At 39.5% G+C, this 21,623-nt stretch overlaps 1 protein-coding gene across 1 annotated transcript in view; it reads right to left on the minus strand.

The window, feature by feature from the left end:
• GALNTL6 (polypeptide N-acetylgalactosaminyltransferase like 6) overlaps positions 1-21,623 on the minus strand; it is a 1,308,188-nt gene that overhangs the window by 140,366 nt on the left and 1,146,199 nt on the right. The window contains exon 7 of the mRNA XM_075555794.1: positions 15,882-15,999. Coding sequence (XP_075411909.1) covers positions 15,882-15,999 — 118 coding nt within the window. The remainder of the gene's footprint in view (positions 1-15,881; positions 16,000-21,623) is intronic.

Here is a 21,623-nt window from a genome sequence, read left to right on the forward strand (position 1 = left end):
GATCTCTTTAGTCTTACTGTTTTTAAATTGGCTTCTTGTAGTGACATCCAAATGGGTTCTCTCCTTTGAGTGGCCAGCTATACTATTTTCCTCCTGGCAGGGTGGAAACATGGCCTGGCTAGGCTACTTGAAGCTCTTTCCTGAGACTATCAAACTGGGACTACTGGTACCTCCCTGGGCACAGTAAAGGCAGCCCTAGAGCTGTCCATCGCTATACTGGCAGCATGGAAGGCGAGTGCTCTCCTAGGGAAGAAGCCTATGACAGAGGATCAGAGGGGAGAGATGCGGGGAAGTGGTATTGGGAGCCCTTGGGGCCCTGTTTATAGGCCGCAGAGTGCTCACCTGTTTTCCAGATCTATCGTTCTCTCCCCCGCCCCCCTCCACTCTCTTTCTTTCTTTCTACTGGAGCAGAACCTTAATTTTCTTATTTGAGTTGGGTTTCTGTGTTAGGTTAAGTCCAGGAACCCAAAGAATTCTTTCTGGAAGAGCGAATTTTTGAGTGTCTTTGTGTATCAAAAGTACCCTTTGACACAAACCTATAAGTCAGATGGTACTCAGGTGAATATAATTTTGGCAGACACTTTGGAAAAGTAAACCTCTTTTCTTTACGTTTGAAAATTTTTATATCTGCTGTTGAGACAAACATTTTTGAGAGCTGAGGTTGCTTCTAGTGGTGAAACCAGCACCACCTACTGAATGCTACAGTAATTGAATGTATGACCATCTCTTTTAGCTCACATTTGTTCTTTTCTAGAAGTTATAGACATTTGGTTAGTAGAAGAAAATGGTCTTTAAACTGGTAACCTGATAAATCATTGTTTTAGCAGTATTCAGTATGAGTAAAGGTCATCACAATAAAAGACATGGACATGTCTAAAAGTTCATAATGGCGTTTATAAATTATTTTCATCTTGAGGGGCAGTTGACATACTTTCATAATATGGCATGTGGAAAGAATATTTTGGACCAGGGCTTGAATTAGATAGGTTACTATTCTATTCTGTGTCTTGTCTTAGTCTTCTGTGAAGTTGAAGTCATGCATCTTTCATGAGGTAGTTGGAAGGACTAAGTAATGCATACAGCACCCTAATGTGGCACATCACCGATGCTAAGAGATGATAGCCATATGATAAAATCTGCTTTAGGATGACTTCTACTCTGCTATGTGGTGTCACTGCGTATTAATATGTCCTGTACGACAGGAGTGGGCACACATGACGACAAGGTGCGTGTCAGTGAAGGGCTGTGGTGGGGAGGTAAGCACTGTGCTGTCTGCTGTCCTCCTCATCGTTGGATGAGGTAGAGAGTGTCATGGAGGTCAATTTATATTGGACTTTCATGTTATAGGTTGCTAACCTAGATGAGAGTAAAAATAGGATTCTTACATCCCTAATGCTAATGCCCGCATGCTAACTCTAACGTTGTCTACAATGTCATCACAGGATGGGAGTGAAGGACTTGCGTTACATGGTGACCTTTGGGTAACTTTTTATATAAATAGTTCTTGAACTGGGAGACCAGTCAATTTAAAAAGGTTAGGTCTCAGAATCTTAATTACATTATATTTCATTTTCCTTGTGAGGAAAAAGTGACTTAGAAAAATTTGAAAATCAACTCAATAAAAAAGGGATTTTTCCAGGCAGTCAAATTGACCTTAACACAGGTACTGAATGTTATGTAAATTTTTAGATCTTGCTCACTTTACAATGATCTATAAAAGCAAAAATAAAATAGGGAATTAGAAAAATGCCATCAGGCATAAAGGAAGTAGCAACTGGGAGGAATTCATACTTGCCATTAGGCTTATATCTAATAGACATAAAAGTAAACTTGAAAATGCTGTTACACCTGAGGTACCTTTTGTTGGGTAATTGAAATGAATCTCAGACTGGCTTATGAGACATTTGCCAGCTGTTTCTGTTTATCTCTGAGTTTCTGAATGGGTTTAGAGCCATCTTAATATTTTCTTTGGAAGATCAATTATGGGTATGTTGAATTAAAATGGATATTTTTATGTCACCGAAGCTAAATATTGCAGGAGAAAGCCCCCCACAGGAGCAACTCCAGATATGCTCCCGCATGCCCGGGGGAAGCTAATGTGCCATGAAAAGGCTCTGTCCCATTTTATAGACAAAACGCAGCTCTCACTGGAGGTCCTTTGCAGCCTGAAAAGTAAGGAGAGGTCCCTAACTTAGCTGTCTCATAAAAACCATAAGTAGGTTATAAAATATTTTGGAATCATCTTTGGCATGAAGCAGATTTCTAAAGAGCATGTTTTATAAGATTGGATTTATTTCTAGCAAAACTATTTGTACAAAGTATCACCACCCTCGCCTATATAATGATAGCTTATGGGGGAAAGAGTGCACTTTTAAAATGAAATGGTTTTACTCTCAATGGGAGGGAAGTAAACTATTTTAGGGGTATACATTAATTACTGTAGAAGGATTTTGAGTGTTGAGACAGCTCTGTAAAAAATTTAAATGCATATTCATTGGAACGATAGGTTCTTTGTTGATGTATGAGAGAACTTCAAAAAAGTTATTGGAAAGGTCCATTATCTTTTAGTTGTATTTGTTCATAAACTTCTTGAAGCGCTCTCTCACTGGAGGCTTGTTTTACAAACAAAAGGCAGAAGAAGATTTCAAGAGTTAGTGCTAGGGCAGAGGGACTGGCTTGGGGACCTCTCTCCAGGCACAGCCCTCTTCCTTTGGAATCCCATTGTCAGCTGCCATGGCGTTGTTTCTGACTCCTGGTTCTCTTAGACACAATGGAACAAAATGCGGCTAGTCCCATATCTTCTCTGAAAGATGCAACTGGATGCAATTCAGACCACTGAGATCCATAGAGTTTTTATTAGTTGACATTTGGAAGTTCACCAGGTCTTTCTTTGTCTAGAAGTGCAGCTGCAGGCTGTTCAAGATTATAGCCACTTGGGACCTCCATTAATGGATGGACGGTAGTTTCACATGAGGTGTATTGGACGGCAATTAAAGCCAAGCCTCATATACCATTTGAACAATGGTAGAAGAGAATTATACCATTGTATCCACTTTTTTTAATAAACCCAAACCAGACTGCTACCATTGAATCAATTCTGACTCATAATGACCCAGTAGGACAGGGTTGAACTGCCTCTATGAGTTTTTGAGCCTGGAACTCTTTTTGGAAGTAGGAAGCCTTATTTATTTATTTTTTCTGTGAAGCTGGCCGATGGTTGTGAACTGTTGGCCTTACACAAAGTTCCATTATTTTGTAGTTTCTCCTACAAATCTGTGCATTGTTTAACACATGGGACACTGTCAGTAGGGTTGGTGACTTCAGGGAGAGTGACGCGTATGGCTGAAGGAGTAATGGGATGAGGAAAATGCGATACCCGATGATGCAGACCGACAGGAAGGAAATGACTTAAGAACTGTCTCTACTCCAAGGTTTCCATTGGCTCGAAATTGTTGCTTTACTTTAGAAGCTTACCTGGGATTTGCTTTTAGAGTTTATATCTGACAACTCTTGAGTTCCATATAAAGAGGTATGAACCTGTCAATATGGATCTGGGTATATTTAAGAAGACCTTTGGAAACTATTTAATGTAAACTCCCACCACTTATCTGTTAATTTATCACACTGTAGTGACTTGTGTATTGTGGTGCTGGAAGCTATGCCATTGGTACTTCACATACCAACAGTGGCACCCATTAGGGACAGTTTACAGTAGACTTTCCAGACTGAGACAGACCAAGAAGAAAGGCCTGGTAATTTACTTCTGAAAATTCACAAATGAAAACTTTACGTATCACAAAATAATATTACTCCAGATTAAAATATAGTACTGGAACATAAAGTTCTAGATGGGAAGGCACTCAAAATACTATTAGGGAAGCGCAGCCTCCGCACAGTAGGGCAACCTTAATAATTCAGGAGAAGTAAAGCCTTAGGGACCTTCATTTGCTAATGTGGTATTTCTCAAAATGAGAAGCAACAGTGGCAAGTATTCATTAGTAGTTAAAACATGAAACACAAGAAGTAAAAATTAGAGAAATTGGAAGTTATAAAAATTGAAATGGAATACTTGCTATCTTAGACATTAATGAGCTGAAATGAACTGGCATTGCCACTGTGAATCTGATGAGAATATGATTTACTCTACTGGAAACAATGCATTGAGAGGAAAGAATTCATCATCAAACAGAACATTTCAGGATTTATCCAGATGTACAAAGTGGTCAGTGCTGAGTTAGTATTCATATGTCTATCATATAGACCAATAATATGATTATTGTTCAAAAATGCACCAATTAAAAATGCCAAAGATGCATATATTGAGGATTTCTATAAACATCTGCAGTCTAAAATTGATCAAATTTGCAACTGTGATACATTAGTAATTACTAGGAATTAAAATGTAAAAGTTGGAAACAAAGAAGCTTTAGTAGTTGGAAAATATAATCTTGGTGCTAAAAAACAACACCAGAGACTACACGAGAGATTCTGTGAGATCAATGACTTATCTATTGGAAATACTTTTTTCAACAACATTATTGATAACTATTAATGGGACTTCCAAAAGTTTGTGTAAAACTATAATTAAAAGATAATGGAAGCCCTTTGCAAATGTAAACCTCTCTGATTAATTACATGTGATCAAATCGACTATGTAGGTGGAAAGAGATAACAAAGAAATTCAATATGAATATTATCAGTCAAGACAAAGCCAGGAGACGACTGGATAGACCATCAATTGCTCGTATGTCAATTGGAGTAGCAGCTGATGAAAATCAAACAAGTCCTCAAGAGCCAAACTATGTCCTTTGAATATATCTCACCCAAGTTTATGAATGGCGCGGTGATGCACCGGACACAAATCATCAAAAACCATAGCATTGACGAGCAAGGATGTCATTTTGAGGACTAATGTGCGCCTGATCCAAGCCATGGTATTTTCACTTCCCACATATGCAGGTGAAAGTTGGACAATGAATAAAGAAGACTGAAGAAGAATCGATGCACTTGAAGTATGGTGCTGGTGAGGAATATTGAAGGTACCATGGACGGCCAGCAGAACAAATATATCTGTCTTGGAAGTAGTAAAGTCAGGATGCTCCTTAGAAGAGAAGATGCTTAGACTTTGATGTTAGGTGTGTTATCAGGAGAGAACAGTCCTTTCTAAAAGAACATCATGCTTGGTAAAATAGAAGGCCAGTGGCGGTCACCATGGCTGCAACAACAGGCTCAGCTGAACAATTGTGAGGATGGGACAAGGCCAGGCAGTATTTTGTTCTGTGGCACCTACGCTGACTATAGACTGACATGATAGCGCCTAACAGCAACATACCAAAAAGGAATTTGTCATTGTTCAGTCATTTCAAAAGGTAGCTTATGATTAAGAACTGAAGACAGAAGTTCAAACTACACAGAAGGCATTGGCAAAAACAAGTGTATAAGAATTGATCGATTGGGCTGCTTCCACGGTGATGCTACTCACCCTGGAATCTCTGACTTCTGAACAGAATGTGTCAAGCAATTTAGAAAATAACTACATGTCCAACTGACTACAAGAGATCCATTTTTGTGCCCATTTCAAAGAAAAGTGGCTCAGTCGAATTCAGAAATTATCAACTACTACTGCTAATATCACAGGCAAGCAAGATGATTAAAAGGTGATTATGGCCACATAACAAGAAACTGCCAGCCTTTCAAGCCCAATTCCTAGGAGGATTTCTCACCAGTAACTGTCTAAGACGCATGTGAGGGGAAAGGGAAAGATATTATCAAAGGTAATGGATTTCCACCTTATGGTACATGATTTTGAGTCTAGTTTATTCTTTATGCCTCAAGTTTCATTGGGAAGTGTTTGCTGCAGAGATGTTTCTGCTGTATTTTTATGCCAATAACACATGCTCCATATGGCTATTTGCCAACGGGGCAACCCCTGGGCCCCTTAGTTTCCTGTGTGGGATCTGTGCCAATATATGCCTGGGTGAGTCTTCTGCAAAACCAAAATGAGCAAAAAGGAAAAGTCAGTAATGTTGAGTATCATTCTTATATTCTTACTCACTAACAGCCTGCTTCATACAGATATGCTTGCCAGCACAATCCCTCTTTCCGAACAAACCTCCAAACACTATTGGCCAGCTATCCTTTGTGCCAAAATCATTCCAGTGAAGCTCTGACCGCCAGCAGGGAGACCTACTCCTAATGTTTCAGAGAAGGGACTGATGTTTCCCCCTTCCTCATTGCAGATCGTTGCTGTAGAGTTGACCCCAGGCTCATGGTCACCCCAGACTCAATGGAAGGAAATGTTGCACAATCCTGTGCCATCTCTGTGACTAAGAATAGGACAATTGTGATCCAATAGAATTTTCTCTGGCTGATTATCAAGTCGATTGCAAGTCCTTTCTTCTTAGTTTGTCTAAGCCCGAGAGCATCACTGAAGATTGATTAACATCACAGCAACAACACGCCTCTGTTGATAGGTGGTGACTCTTAATGAAATTCAATGGCTAGGAATTGAATCTGAGTCTCCTGCATAGAAGGCAAGAATTCCACCATAGAACTGAAGGCTCCTTTCCCCTTTGAGAATATGACAGTTACTTTGCAGAATTTAGAGCTATTCATGTTAAATAAAATCTGCATTTGTTTTCAGCAGTTGTAAAATGATGGTAAGCTATGGAATATATGACTTTAGTGAGCTACAATAATTCCAGAACGATGGCTATCATCTTGTTTGAGTAACGAACTGAATCGTCTTTACTTAATGATTAAAACTTACTGCCACCAATTCAATTATGACTCATAGCAACTTTGTAGGATGGAGTAGAACTGCTTTGTAGGTTTTCTGACACTGTAAATATTTATGGGAACAGACGGCCTCATTTATCTCCTGTGGAGCTGCTGGTAGTTTTGAACCACGAACGTTGTGGTTATTAATCCAACCAGGACTTGATTACTCCCTACTAATAATTCAACTTTTATTGAATAACCATGAATTTTGAGGATAGTAAAAACAACGATGAGAGTTGTCAATCCCTTTATGTAATACAGAGTAGATGGAGAAACTGCCTTCTTTTTAAAAGTCATTTCAGAGAGTGCATTTTTTTGTACCAAAAGGTCCATCTCAGTGAATGGTTTCCAGAAAAAATGCAGCTTAGAATATTGTCCTTGATATTAGCTAGATAATGGGCTCTCTTTGCAATTATAAAGTAGAAATGATCATTTTTCTCCCATGCATTAGCATTGAATGGGAGAGGAAATTGAACTTCGTGTCCTCCCAGTGCTGACTCGTCACTTTGGTTACCATAGAGAGAACGGAATGGCCAGAACTTTGGGACACAGGTAGCATGACATAACAAGCTTTATGTCATCACCACATCAAAAGGTCCTCCTTGGTGTGGAGGGGATTCTGGCTCATGTAACCCCACATATTATAGAGTAGAACTATTCAGTGCAGTTTTCATGACTGTGACTTTTCAGAATCAAATCACCAGATCTTTCATCCGTGGTAGATTTGAACTGCCAAACTTTTGCTTAGTAATGGGGAACAAATGACTTGCATCACCTTAAGAGGGGTGCTGCCTATTAAAATCTGTTATTTTTTTCATGCACTTTAAGCAGCGTGCTTGCTTCTGCGGTGTGTGCTAGATTAGAAGTTGAAGAATTCACTTGGTTATGCTCCTGCATTTTCCTTCTCTTAGCTCTCCAGGAGCATTTTGCTTTCCCAATGACACTGAAGTTGAACCCCAAACTCAAAGAAACCCCAGGTGCTTCCTTGAGCTTTGCTTTTTCTTTCTCCCTTCAGAAATAGTAATATGATTGAGCTATGGGAAGAGGAAAAGATGAGGCAACCTGAAGAAAACAAACAAAGCAAAAAACAAACCAGGAGAGAAAGTGGCGTGTGAGTGTTGAGGGCAAGAAACGGAGGGGCGGAGTTTTTCCCCAAGGGTGATTCCCCTGTAGATGCACCAAAGACACGTATCCAACAATGCCCCAGGCACCAGAAAGCTCCCGTTTGGAGTTCAGGGGACCGAGGGACCTAGAAGGGATGGGAATCAGAAAGGAGGTCTTCCTTCCAGACCTGAACAGAACAGCAGATGAGAAAATTGTCTCTCAGCAACAGCAGCTGTGCACCTAACTTTACGATATGAGTCCCCCGTCTCGTTATCAGACTGGAAACTCTTGCGAGCACAGATAGACTGTGACGACCTAATTTAAAGCATTAAGCATCACTTTCCATTCCTTCTGTAAGGCATATTGAATGATGCTCCTATGAGTAGAAGTCTCTGTGGAATCTACCTGCATATTTTTGGTCATAAATACAGTAATTGAGTTATTGTACATTCTTACCCTAAAGGCAATGACTGTATTTCCCCCCAAATAGGACTGCGCTACTTTTTATTGTAACTATGTAATTTAATGAAAGATTGTGTCAAAAAGATTAAATGTGATTATGACAAGAGGAAAAACACTGTGGCTCACGTCAAAATGAATTTGAAATTTGGAAGAATTGATGAATCACTAAAACTAGTGCTGCCAGATTAAAGGTGGCAAAGTCATAATAAAAGAATGGAGAAAATCATGATAAACCAGAGGATCCTATTGCGGCCTTAACATAATTTTAGTGTCTTTAGGATTTTATTGCAAGAGAAGAGAATCCAGTCATAGATCATGCATTATGGGTCTGGTTTCTGTATCTCTGGTTTGGTGGCAGAGAGGTAACCCACTGGGGCTGCAATCGTGAGGTAAACAGTTTAAAACCACCAGGTACTCCAAGGGAGAAAGACTGAGTTTCCTGCTTGAGTAAAGAGTTCAAGTCTCAGAAGCCCACAGGGGCAGTTCGCCCCTGTTCTATAGGGTCGCTATGAGTCGGCATCAACTCGATAGCAGTGAGTCAAGAGTTTTGCTCCAGCTGGACCATGACTAATGAAGATCAAAGAAGGATTGATGCACCCGCATTCCAGTGTTGGCAGAGAATATTGAGAGTGCTACGGGCTGCCAGAAGAACAAAGACATCTGTCCTGGAGGAAGGGTGGCCAGAAGGGTCCTGGGAAACGAAGATATCGAGATTTCTCTTCTTGGACGCTGCAGATGCCATCAGGACAGACTCGTCTCTGAAAAGGGACATCATTCCTGGAGAAGTAGAGGGTCCATGAAAAAGCAGAAGCCCTCCAATGAGATGGATCGACACAGTAACCGAACCAACAAACATAACAATGGCGAGGATGCCTGGGCAGAGTTTCATTCAATGGTGCACAGAGTCACTATGAGTTGAAGCCAACTGGTTGGTGCCTAACAAGTCGTACTCACTTAGTAGGCGCACACACAGAAGAAACAAGCTTTGCACGTAGATCTCACATTTTAAGGTGAGTAAATACATGTTATGCATTTTACTTTACAGGGCCTTCTTAATGTATTTTTAAATCTTTCCTTGTTTAATTGATTTTTATATTTAATGGACAAAATACTCATATAAATTGCGCTTGATCCAAGGCTTCTACTGATTTTCTTTTGACTGCCCCTGCATACCCTCGTAGGCATGATACCTGAGCTTGCAGTGGAAGGTGTTGATTAGCATTTACCGAGGGATAACACTGATGACTGGGTAACCCCACTCGATGGAATCAATTAACAGAATTGTATGCGGAAATATACGTTGAATCATGTAAGATATGGCAAAGAAACCTAAAACCAAATACAGCCTATTCCTGGGGGGTGGGGTAGGGGACAGGAATACAGGTTCCTGGGGGGAAGGGTGGGGGAGGGAGGGGATAAAGGAGAGCTGATATCAAGGAGTTCAAGAAGAAAGAAAATGTTTTAAACCGATTGTGGGGGCAATTGCACAGCACTGCTTGATGTGATTGAGCTATGGAATGTTATGATATCAGTAAGAGCTCCCAATAAAATGATTAAACATTAAAAATATGAAGCAAATTTCTCATGAGTAGAGCAAGTCTGCTTGATTATTTAAAACATATAGGGACCTAAAAAGGAGGCATGTTTCCATCTTCTGTGGAACGGGGAAGGAAACTGTAGTTGACTTTGTTTACAGTGTAAATTGAGGCAGATAACTTATGGAAAAGTCTTGTGGTATATGATTAAATGTGGTCATTTGTTTTGTCTGCTAATAAGGAACAACTATGAACTTTTAGGAGAAGAAAAGAAATCAATTTAGGAAAAAATAATGAAATGCTGGATAAATTGAAATAAAAAGATTAGAAGAGGGGAGGCTAGGAAAGGGTTATCACATATGTATTGAATTATTACTGCCACTGTGGGATTAAATATTCTGAGGAACTATATTACATATTCTGTATTAACTATATTACATATTTTGAGGCTGCTATGAGAGAATAATCTCTTTCCAATATCACATTTGTTTTTGAATCTCAAGAGCTTAGCAGTGTTGGCACATTGTAATAAATAAATAAATGTCTGTGGAATGAATTAATGACTTATGAGGGCTAGAAGTTTGTGAAATATACATTAAAATTTCTTTAAATGTCTACATTTTAATCCAACCACATAGGAAAGACTATGGCACACCATGAAGGCTGTTATTTACAGTGAGCTACGACACATGGAAAGTGATTTTGAACTAGGCTGAGGGACTCGCAGGTACAGTGGATTCATTCTAGAATGTATTGCACCCATGCTCATCTCACCTGGAATCTTAGCCACAGGTGAGTCTACTCATCAAGAGTTTTTCCTGGGACTATGAAGAGTCCAAAAAATATTGGGATGAATATGCAAACATTTTGATGAGATGCATGCGGTAGAACAGGACATTTTAATGTTCTTGGCAGGAGATCCATTCTTCTATCTCATGTCACAGGAGTTCACGGAATGCAGTCTGTAGGCTTCATTCTAAATGTTTCTGGGTACTCAGCTCATGTTTGCTGTTACATTTTCATTTTTTATAGTCCTTTTAAAAAATTTAAATCTTTTTATTGGGGCTCATACAACTCTTATCACAATCCACACAAATATCAATTGTGTAAAGCACACTTATACATTCGTTACCCTCATCATTCTCAAAATTCGCCTTCCGCTTGTGTTCCTGGAATCATCTCCTCATTTTACTTTTCCCCCTTCCTCTCCCTCCCCACTCCCCCCTCCCTCAGGAACCCTGAATAATTTATAAATTATTATTTTATCTTATCTTACATTGCCTGGCATCTCTCTTCACCCACTTTTCTGTTGCCCATCCCCCATGGAGGAGGCTATATGTAGATCCTTATGACCAGTTCCCCCTTTCTACTCCCACCTTCCCTCCCGGTATCACCACTCTCACCACTGGTCCTGAGGGGTTCATCTGCCCTGGATTCCCTGTGTTTCCAGTTCCCATCTGTACTGCTGTGCATCCTCTGGTCTAACCAGGTTGTCAAGGTAGAATTGGGATCATGATAGTTGGGGGGAGGAAGCGTTTAAGAGCTAGAGGAAGTTGTGAGTTTCATTATTGCTGCACTGAACCCTGAGTGACTCATCTCCTCCCCACTACCCCTCTGCAAGGGATGTTCAGTTGTCTACAGATAGGCATTGGGTCCCCATCACGCACTCCCCTCATTCACGATGATATGATCCCCCCGCCCCCCCGCTTTTGGTGCTTGAGACCTGGTCCCTGCGGCCCTTCATGATCACACATGTTGGTGTGCTGCTTCCTTGTGGGTTTTGTTGCTTCTGGGATAGATGGCTGCTTGTTTACTTTCAAGCCTTTAAGACCCCAGCCACTATATCTCTCAATAGCCGGGCACCATCAGCCTTGTTCACCACACTTACTTATGCACACATTTGTCTTCAGCGTTTATGTGGGGAAGGTGATCACACAATGATGTTTTTTGTTCTTTGGTGTCTGCTACCTGATACCTTCAACACCTCGTGTTCACACAGGCTTGTGTGCTTCTTCTCTGTGAGTTTTGTTGCTTCTGAGCTAGATGGCCGCTTGTTTGCCTCCAATCCTTTAAGACCCCAGACACTATATCTTTTGATAGCCAGGCACCATATGTTTTCTTCACCATGTTTGCTTATGCACATGTTTGTCTTCGGTGATCATATCTGGAAGGTGGGTATCATGGAATGACTGTTCAGCTGGGCAAGGTGCTCTTGTATTAAGGGAATGTACACAAGGAAGCCCAATGTCTATCTGCTACCCTACTACTAAACCTATAAATATATATGCAGAGGTCTATTTCCCCCATAGTCATAAATATATTTACATATGTACATCTCTGCACAGTGTGGGATGTGTGATTGAGCTGATCCCATCACACTGAGGCAAAACACTGGGGGTGTGCAATGGAGTGGTGGGGGAAGCAGAGCAAGGAGGTCCTGAGAGAGTATAAAGGACGGACTTTGGTGCCAGGACATAATACCCCATCAGACTCATCCAGAAAATACTCCTAAAGGTCAACAAACAGACCTTGAACTATTAACAGTTTTTTTTCTTTTATGTATTTTTTTCTCTTCTTTTAAATTTTGTATGTCAGTGGCTTTTTTGTTTGCTCACTTGTCGGTATTGCTGTGGTTGTCGCCATGTTTTTATGTGCCACTTTGTTTGGTGCCGTCAAAGCTATCCGCAATTTTATGCACACATTATTATCTCTTCAGGTCCACCTAGATAAGATAGCTGGACATACAATGTGAGAAGAAAATAACGGGACCAACGGTCCCAGAGGGACATGAGAGTGTGGGAGGGAAGGGAAGGGAGGAAGTGTTGGCCAACCCAGGGACCAGGGAACAACAAGTGGTTCAAAACCAGTGAGGGGGGTGGGTGGGAGGATTGATAGGGAGTAACCAAGGGCAAGGTAACTGAGAGGAATTACTGAAACCAGAATGAAGGCTGAACATGGTAGTGGGCAGGAGGAAAGCGTAAGGAAACAGAGGAAAGAAGTAGGAGGCAAAGGGCATACATAGAAGTTACATTTTCATTTTAGCATTTTTAGAAGAATTTCTTGTATTCAAAGGACTGATTATTTAGAAAGGCTAACATTTGAAATGTGTGTAAAAATTCACTTGGGGGAAAACAGACCGGTAAAGGTGTTAGCATTATTTTAGCAACTTAAACAGATTTTCAGAGATATGGGCTCTTTCTTTGTTTACTAAATTCTGGTGAAGTTTGTTCTGCTTTATGTTAAAAAGATGAACAGGGAGGGACAGGAAGCTCAAGGTCAGTATACAATAGTGGGGAAGAGTGAAGGGATATGTCTAGAATGGGATCCTGTAAGACATAGCTGTCGCCAAAGACTCTGTCATTCCAACTAAACAACCCGTGGCAATTTAGTCCTGAACTTCCAGTACTGTTGCCATGGTTTCTAGACAAAGATGATAGGGCTGAATTCCAATTATATCCTTCAGAATGACAGATAACTGAAAAATAGGAAATGGGGTAATAAAATCTCAGGTCACCCAGAAGAGATGTGATAGATACAAGTGACAGAAAAAGTAAGAAATGCAAGTTAATATTTATCTAAAAGACCCCTTTGTGATTTACAATGCAAATACACACTGTGCCAACTGTCCAGACTTTCAAGTGCAATTTTATCCTTCTTCCAGTTAATCATTCAAAGCCAGGTATTTATTGTTTAATAAAATTTCCCTTAACATCATTTTAAATGGAAAGAGTTCATGAATTATGAGAATTTAAGAAAAAATCCAAAAACTTCTTGGACTGTGAAAAGCAAATTAATAAAAGGCATCCCTTGAATTCTGATGAGAATCCCTGGTGGTGTTATTGAGTAGCCCTCGACTGCTAGCTACAAGGTTGCCTGTTCAAATCCACCAGATACTCTGTGGGAGAAAAATGCTGTTATCTGGGAGAAGGTTGAGGGTCTGTACTCATGTAACGTTACAGCTTCAAAGTCACTATGAAGCAGAACCAACTTCATGGGGATAGGTGAGTTGAAATCTGATCAGATTATAAATAGAGCAATATCATTTTTTCTTGAAAGGTGGGGTCAAGTGTAATTTTTTCCAGTATACTTCTTCAAAAGGCACACTTATAAGCTTTGCATCCACTAATCTCTGGGAAATACTTGATAATAAATAATATTTTGGGAAAACGTTTTCAGCTGAGTTATTTGGTTGTAATGAAGACGAGTACTTCTGCTCAGTAAGAGAAACCCCCAGACAGGGGTGAAAGGTTAGCAGTGCTGTTAGAAATGGTATCAGTAGATTTGATTTGGGTGCTTTTGTTATAATTCAACAGAAATAGGGCATTTTAATCCATCCTTGACATTAGGTACTTTATTCTCTCTCTTTCAGTCTCAGTTTCTTCATCTGCACAATGATAACATTCACCTCCTAGAGTTGCCGTTTTAAATTAGCTAACGCCTATAGAGTATTTAGCTCGGGCCTGGCACATGTTAGCCTATTTTGCCATAGACTCTGTAACAGCGGTTCTCAACCTGTGGGTTGTGACCCCTTGGGGAGTCCAACAACCCTTTCACAGGGGTCGGCTGAGTCATCACAGTAGCAAAATGACAGCGATGAAGCAGCCTCGAAAAGAATGTTATGGTTGGGGTCACCACCACATGAGGAACTGTATGAAAGGGCCGCGGGGTTAGGAAGGTTGAGAACCACTGCTCTATAACAGAAGAACCTAACAGACATTGGTAAATTTGAGGGATGAAAAATAAATGCTTCTACAAGTTTTTAAAAACCCAACAATTAGCTGTGAGATCAGATGTGTTTGAATGTTGGTAGAAAAATCACTAACTCAGTAAGTGGAATTTCAAGGCTTACTGCCAGCACGGTGTCAGGAAGCGTTCTCAATGTCCCAAAGCGGCAATCATGCCTCCTCAATCTCTCCTTCAGGCTATTTATTTCACGATAACATAACATTTCTGTTAACACATTGGATATAGCTGTTACCATTTTATAAATATCACTTTATCACTTGATTTTTATATACAAACTTAAACTGTGTTGCTGGATTCTTAAGTGCGACTTGTACTATATTAGGATGCAGTCTTTTCCTCAGCGGGAATCAGGTTTGATTTTATAATGGAAGTTATTCGGAAAGCTGGTCTACTTAGTAGGCGATTTCTCTATGATAAATGTTACAAGAATCAATTCTATGATTTTGTATAAATAATGAGTATGAGAAAAGAAAAATAAATATAAAAATGAGACCTTTAGAAACATTTTGAAAATTTAAATGCAACATTTTGTTAGATGCGAAACGCTGAATTTGTGTATTTATGATTCACACGTAGATTGGGCACTTTCCCGTCCACATGATACAGAGATACATTGAAAACATGGACAGCCTTTCAGTGTTCCATGGAATACGACTTTTGTGCAGTGCTCTTCCTTGTTGATCTGTTCTTTACATGTTGTGGGAAGTACTTTTCACTCATAAAATTTGAAATTTGATACAGGGTCCTCAAACTATGGCCTGCAAGCCACATGTGGCCTGCCAAGGATGTTCATCCAGGCAGCCGGGTGTTTCTGTCCCATTTTGTTTTTACTTCAAAATAAGATATGCGCAGTGTGCTTAGGAATTTGTTCTTAGTTTTTTTTTTAAGTGCAGTCCGGCCCTCCAACGGGTCTGAGGGACAGTGGACTGGCCCCATTTAAATAGTTGGAGGGCCCCTACTTGGAGCATAAACATACGGGTTAATTCCATATAAAAACAGGCTTACTTGTAATTAATAAATTAATGAAATTTTGAATCAGTACACTTTTCTCCCCCCCCCCCTTTTTTCACTCTATATGATCTTGCTAGTTGGCATATAAATACTTGAAGGAAGTCAGGTCTCTCTCTACAAGTTTATTTGGGGAAATGATGTCTACTTTCATTGTTATCTCATCATATATTGCACAAAGGAAAATGGTATTCCACCAGAATTGTCACATTTAGTTAGAGATGAGAGAAGGTTTTAGTGGCTTACCTTGAAAGAGATTTCATACTGTTCTCCTCCCCAGATTTCTAAACCGGGGTCATAGCCACCCAGTTCCCAAAACCATTTTCTATCCACAGCAAAGAGGCCTCCAGCCATAACAGGGGACCTGTAAAATGAACGCAAGACTCTTTAAAGGACAAGGCTATTGGGGACAATGGCATTTCGCAAAAACAACAGCAACAACAAAACCCCTCAGGATATATTATGTTGGTGGTCAGTTTCTTTGAGCTTTTCAATATTGATTTTCTTTAAATGGATAGGGGGCTCCCCTGGGGACTCTAATAGAAGGGAACATGGTGGAGGGCAGGGGGTCCTTGTGAGCGTCAAGCTTTGCAGCTCAGGTTTCATGCAACCAATGTCCCGCGGCCCCACATTTCCTACCCTCAGTTTTGTGGCTTTTCCTTAAAGTTAAAGGGATCTAATACTTAGACAGATGAACATATAGAAAATGCTGTTGTAGACAGTCTCTTTAATTTAACCCCTCATTAAGCATTTCCCAAGCATCATTAGGGACAGGCCATCTCCACTTTACAGATTATGAAATGGACAGTAGAATATTAAATAAGTAGCCCAAATTGGTTATTTAATTTACACGCCAAAGTTGGAAAATAAATACAGGCTTTCACTTTGATAGTGCTGGTTTTGGACTTCTTTGCCATTCCAAGACATACTCCTTTTGTTTAAGTCAGTGGTTCTCAACCTTCCTCATGCCGCGACCCTTTAAGACAGCTCCTCATGTTGTGTGGCCCCCCCCCCCAACCATCGGATTATTTTCCTTGCTACTCATCACTGTTATTTTGCTACTGTTATGAATTGGGTGACCTGGTTTAAGTGATAATTTTTCAGTATTCCACTCTTGCTTGAAGCATCGTAATCTTGTTGCTTTGCGTTAAGATAATTATTATAATTAGGGCCTGACCGGAAATATGTGTATGTCCACAGCAGTGCTGGATCTGTAGGCAAGTGGGGCTCCGCAGTCAACATTGTTACCAGTTCCCCCACCCCTCCTCCTTCCCTGTGCCCTCAGGTGATCAGTTCCCCATGTTATGGTTTCTGAGGGGTTTAACGGTCTTGGATTTCATGCATCCAATGATCTTAATTATACTAGTGAACATACACAGGCATAACAAGAATATTCTGTTTCTTAATTGATTGCTGTCTCATCAATTATTGACATAAGGTACTGAAATATATGACTATAATTCTGCATTTGTTGCGTCTCTATCCATTTTTTGTTTTGTTTCTTGTATTTTGCTCTGTTAAAAGGTGCAATAGGCTTTTAAAAAAAATTTATACGGTTCATACTGAACAGATATCAGTATGATATGATCTGTACCATTCCTGCTAATACCCTGGTGGCTGACACCTTCTGCTGTTATTTGGCGCCTTCAGTCTCCAACACTAGCAACCTGATATGTAACAGTACAAGATGTTTCCCAGTCCTATGCCATTTTCATGTACTGATTGGATTTTAAAATGAGTCTACCAACGCTGACTTTCTTTAGATTTGTATGATCTAAAAAGTAATCTTTATAACTTCTCTATCATTTTCCTTTTAAACCATATTTCAATACTAATATTTAAAGAGCATTTTTTGGCTGGGACCATGTATAGTTAGGTCTTGCTTTAAAACAAAACATAAAGCTGGGTCTTTTAATTGTCTTAGATCATTATCATTTAATTAATATTCACATGGTTAGGTTTAAATCTATCATCTTCCTCTTTGCTTTCAGCCTGTTACTTTGATTTTCTCTTCTTTCTGCTTTCTTGTTTGTTACGGAAATATTTTGAAAAATAGATTTTTAGTACCTTTATTTTAGTACCTTTTTGGGGGGTGTGTGTTAGCTATATTGCTTTAGTTTATTTCAGTGATTTCTTTAGGGTTTATATATTTTAATTTTATCACAGCATATCTCAGATTGTATTATACTACAGTCATCAATAATTTAAGAACCTCTTGATAATATACTTCCATTTCATTTCTCCCAACTCTTAGCATTTATTTTCAGGTTTTATTGTACATATACATTATAAATCCATAAATCCATATTATATTGTTACAATTTTTGTTTAAGCAGTCAATTATCTCTTAGATTTAAATAATAAATCTATGCAATATATTTATCTCATTAGTTACTATTTCCTTTTGATCAATTCTATTGTGTTGATTCAGATATCAATTTAGTATCATTTTACTTCTACCCGAAGAATGTGCCTTACTACTTATTATAGTGAGAGCCTGCTGATGATAAAGTCTTTCAGCTTTGGTATGTATAAAGATGGCTTTTGAAACATACAACGTTACTCTAGTTCTTTAATGCTTCCTGCCCCTCACTATCAGGACCCCAATTCTACCTCACAAATCTGATAGACCAGAGCATGAACAGGGGTACAGATAAGAGCTGGAAACACAGGGAATCTAGGACAGATAAACCCCTCAGGAACAATAATGAGAGTAGTGATACCAGGATGGTAAGAGTAAGGTAGGGGGAGAAAGGGGGTCCCATCACAATGATGTACATATAACCCCCTCCCAGGGGGATGAACAACAGAACAGTGGGTGAAGGTAGCAGTGGTCAATATAAGACATGAAAAAAATATTTATAAATTATCAAGGGTTCATGAAGGAGGGAGAGGGGGAAGGGGAAAATGAGCTGATACCAGGGACTCAAGTAGAAAGAAAATGTTTTGAAAATGATGATGGCAACATATATACAAATGTACTTGACACAATGGATTTTTGTATGGATTGCGATAAGAGCTGTAAGAGCCCCAATTAAAATAAAAAAGAATGAGCTTTTTTTGGCTTACATTTGTAAACTATGTTTTGTTGTCTGTGGAATACTACGTTGAAAGATATTTTCTTTCAATTTATTAGCTATTTTATCCTACTTCTCAATTGTATTATTTCCTTTGTCCTTATCTTTGTATTTCTGTACATATGTCTATTTTAACTCATTTATTTTAAATGTTTGATCTAGATAATATATATCATGTTATATAGACTATATGGAAATTATGACATGAATATCATTATTATGTCACTTGGTATAGTTTTATTTATATTCTTCATGTTTGTGACTATTTGAGTCTCTTGGACCAGGAAGTTTTATAGTTTTCATGAAATTTGGCCATTATTTTTTTTGTCCCTAGTTCTCTTTCTTCTCTTCCAACATATGCAAACACACACACATGCACACACATGTCTCAAATGACACACTTTGTTCATTAAAAAAAATTCTCTTTTCTGCTGTTTCGTCTTGTGTAACTGCTATTTTATATGTTCAGGATTACTTATCTTTTTTCCTGCCTTGTCGAATTTGTTCACAATCTCACTCAGTACATTTTTCATCTTACACATTATAGTTTTTATCTTTAGGATTTTATTTTGGTCATTTAAAATATCTTTAATGCCTCTACTTGAGTTCTGAGCAACAAAATAAAGTTGTAATTCCATTTAGTGTTCTTAACTTCTAATCCTTTCTCAGTTCTTAGTTCTAAGAACAAATGATCTACTCATTGTGAGTCATTTATTTCTTTGTATGCCTGGTAATTTTTCATTTGATTCTGAACCTCTTATACTTTTGGTGATAAATATTTTTTGTAACCATTTAGATAATTTTGAGGTTTCTTCTGGGATAAAGTTGACATAGTTGGAAATGGGTTGATCCTTTTTCATGTGCTCATGCAATTTATTAGGCAGGACTGAAGCAATGCACAGGCTAGGACCAATTATTCACTATCCTCAAGGTAAGCGCCTTCTTTGTGCTCTTCTCAATGTCTTGTGAATCACAAGGCCCAGTTGGCGAGCACAGACACTACTCTTGTGCAACTTCTGTGCACAACGTAATTCCTAATTCTTATTAGTAGATATATGTTTGCTCCAGTCTTGGATGGTGTGGTAGTTCCATAATCAGGTGCCAACTTGATTAAGAGTGAAGGGGTGGAGTTTAGCCTGTCAATCAGGTCGCAGCTTGATGACCTCATTTGGAGGCACTATGAAGATAAATAGCTCACTGGAGATGGGACACACTCACTCCTGGGAGACATTCCTGTTGACAAGCCACATGGAGCGATGCTGATCAAGCCAGAGCCTTGGAGCTGGAGGAGCCACGTGAAGATCCACTGAGCACTGAGATGAGCTGCTTCCACTGCCACTGGATCCACAAGACTTCCCATTCACTGTCCAGTGATCTTCTTGCATTCAGCATCATTGCATGTGTTGTGTGAGTCTGAAGAGGAATTTATAGACTGGTATTGGACATATGGGCAAATATTGGACTTATGCATTTGTACTGGGCTGGGTTGGGATGTTTTATTAATGTACAATTGCTCTTTGATATTAAAAGTTCTCTCTTACACAGTTATGAGTGTCTATGAATTTGTTTTTCTAGCCTATCTGGATGGACACAGGTGGTTTCCTCATATGTATGTTTATAACAATTTTCTGATGAATACTTAATGTGAACCACTGTAGATTTTGGGAGCTTTCTCTTTGTGTGGTTCTCTTCTGTTGGTCTGTCTTGGAGAGTCTACCTGTCTTCATAGAATCTTTAGCTTCAATCTCAGCTTAGTATCTTCAAGTGGGCTCTAGATGCATTCATCTTCTTGGATTACAGCCTTGGGAGAATATAACTTGGGGAATCCTGGGGATTACTTCATTGCTTTCATCTCTTGATGATCTTTGACTTGCATTGCCAATACTTCATGTTTGGTGTCATGTCTGATATTTTTGCTTGCCTCAGGCTAAATGTGGCTCATGCTATTCCATCTTTTTCAGAAGCAGGAGACTCTAGACCCATCAATTAATATTTTACATTAAAATTTTAAAATGTATTTAAATATTTAAAATAGCTATTGCATTAATATAGTTTAAATTCTTATGTACAACTGGGCCCAAGGATTTTTCCTATTTATTAATTTCTTTGCTGTTCTTCCAGTACATTTTCGCTCAAACAAAAATACCTTCTTTCTTGCTTTTCTACAGTAATGATCTATATAGGACTTGTAGTGGTCACTACTCACTTTATTTTTTTTTAAGATACAAACTTTAGGCTTTATTTTTATTGATTGTCTTTTCTCACGTAGAGAGCAGTGCGGGGGAAATGACTGTGGTCTGATCTTATCTTTCTCTTTTGGATGTCAACAACTTCCTGATAGAGGCCCTGCTGTTGTGCTGAGAAGCTGGGCTTGTATTTGGGGTTTTCCTCCAGAAAGCATTTTGTATGTGCCCTCAGGTCTTCCTCTTTGGGAATGGCCTTCCCTCCCTCTCGCTCGCAGTGGAGTTCCTGTCACTTGCCTGACTCTGGGCAGCTGGTGGCAGTTTGGGAAGGCTGATGGCGTGACCTGAACTACTGCTGGCTGGCATGCTTTTTGCCTAAGAAAACCAGCCTGGCACCCCCACGTCCAGGCAGTCCTCACTTTTTGAATTTCATCAATCACTTCAGGCATCAAGGATAAGCCTTGGGTCAGACTCAGCCAGCAAGAGACTAATGGCAATCAGGGCCACCTCTGCACCTCTCTGGCGAATGTGTGTGTTTGAACTATGAGTGGTATAGCTCTTTCTGTTCCCTGGACTCAGAGGCTTTCTCCAAGGGCAGAACTGCATCAGCTACAAAGTGAGAATTTAACCATGCGGACTGTGATGTCCATGGCATGTAGCTTGTATGTGCTCGGTCAAGTCCTGCAAGACCAAAAGCCAAACTCATAGCCATCGAGTGATGCTGACTC

This window comes from Tenrec ecaudatus, chromosome 8, assembly GCF_050624435.1.
Source record: "Tenrec ecaudatus isolate mTenEca1 chromosome 8, mTenEca1.hap1, whole genome shotgun sequence".
Classification (NCBI taxonomy): domain Eukaryota; kingdom Metazoa; phylum Chordata; class Mammalia; order Afrosoricida; family Tenrecidae; genus Tenrec; species Tenrec ecaudatus.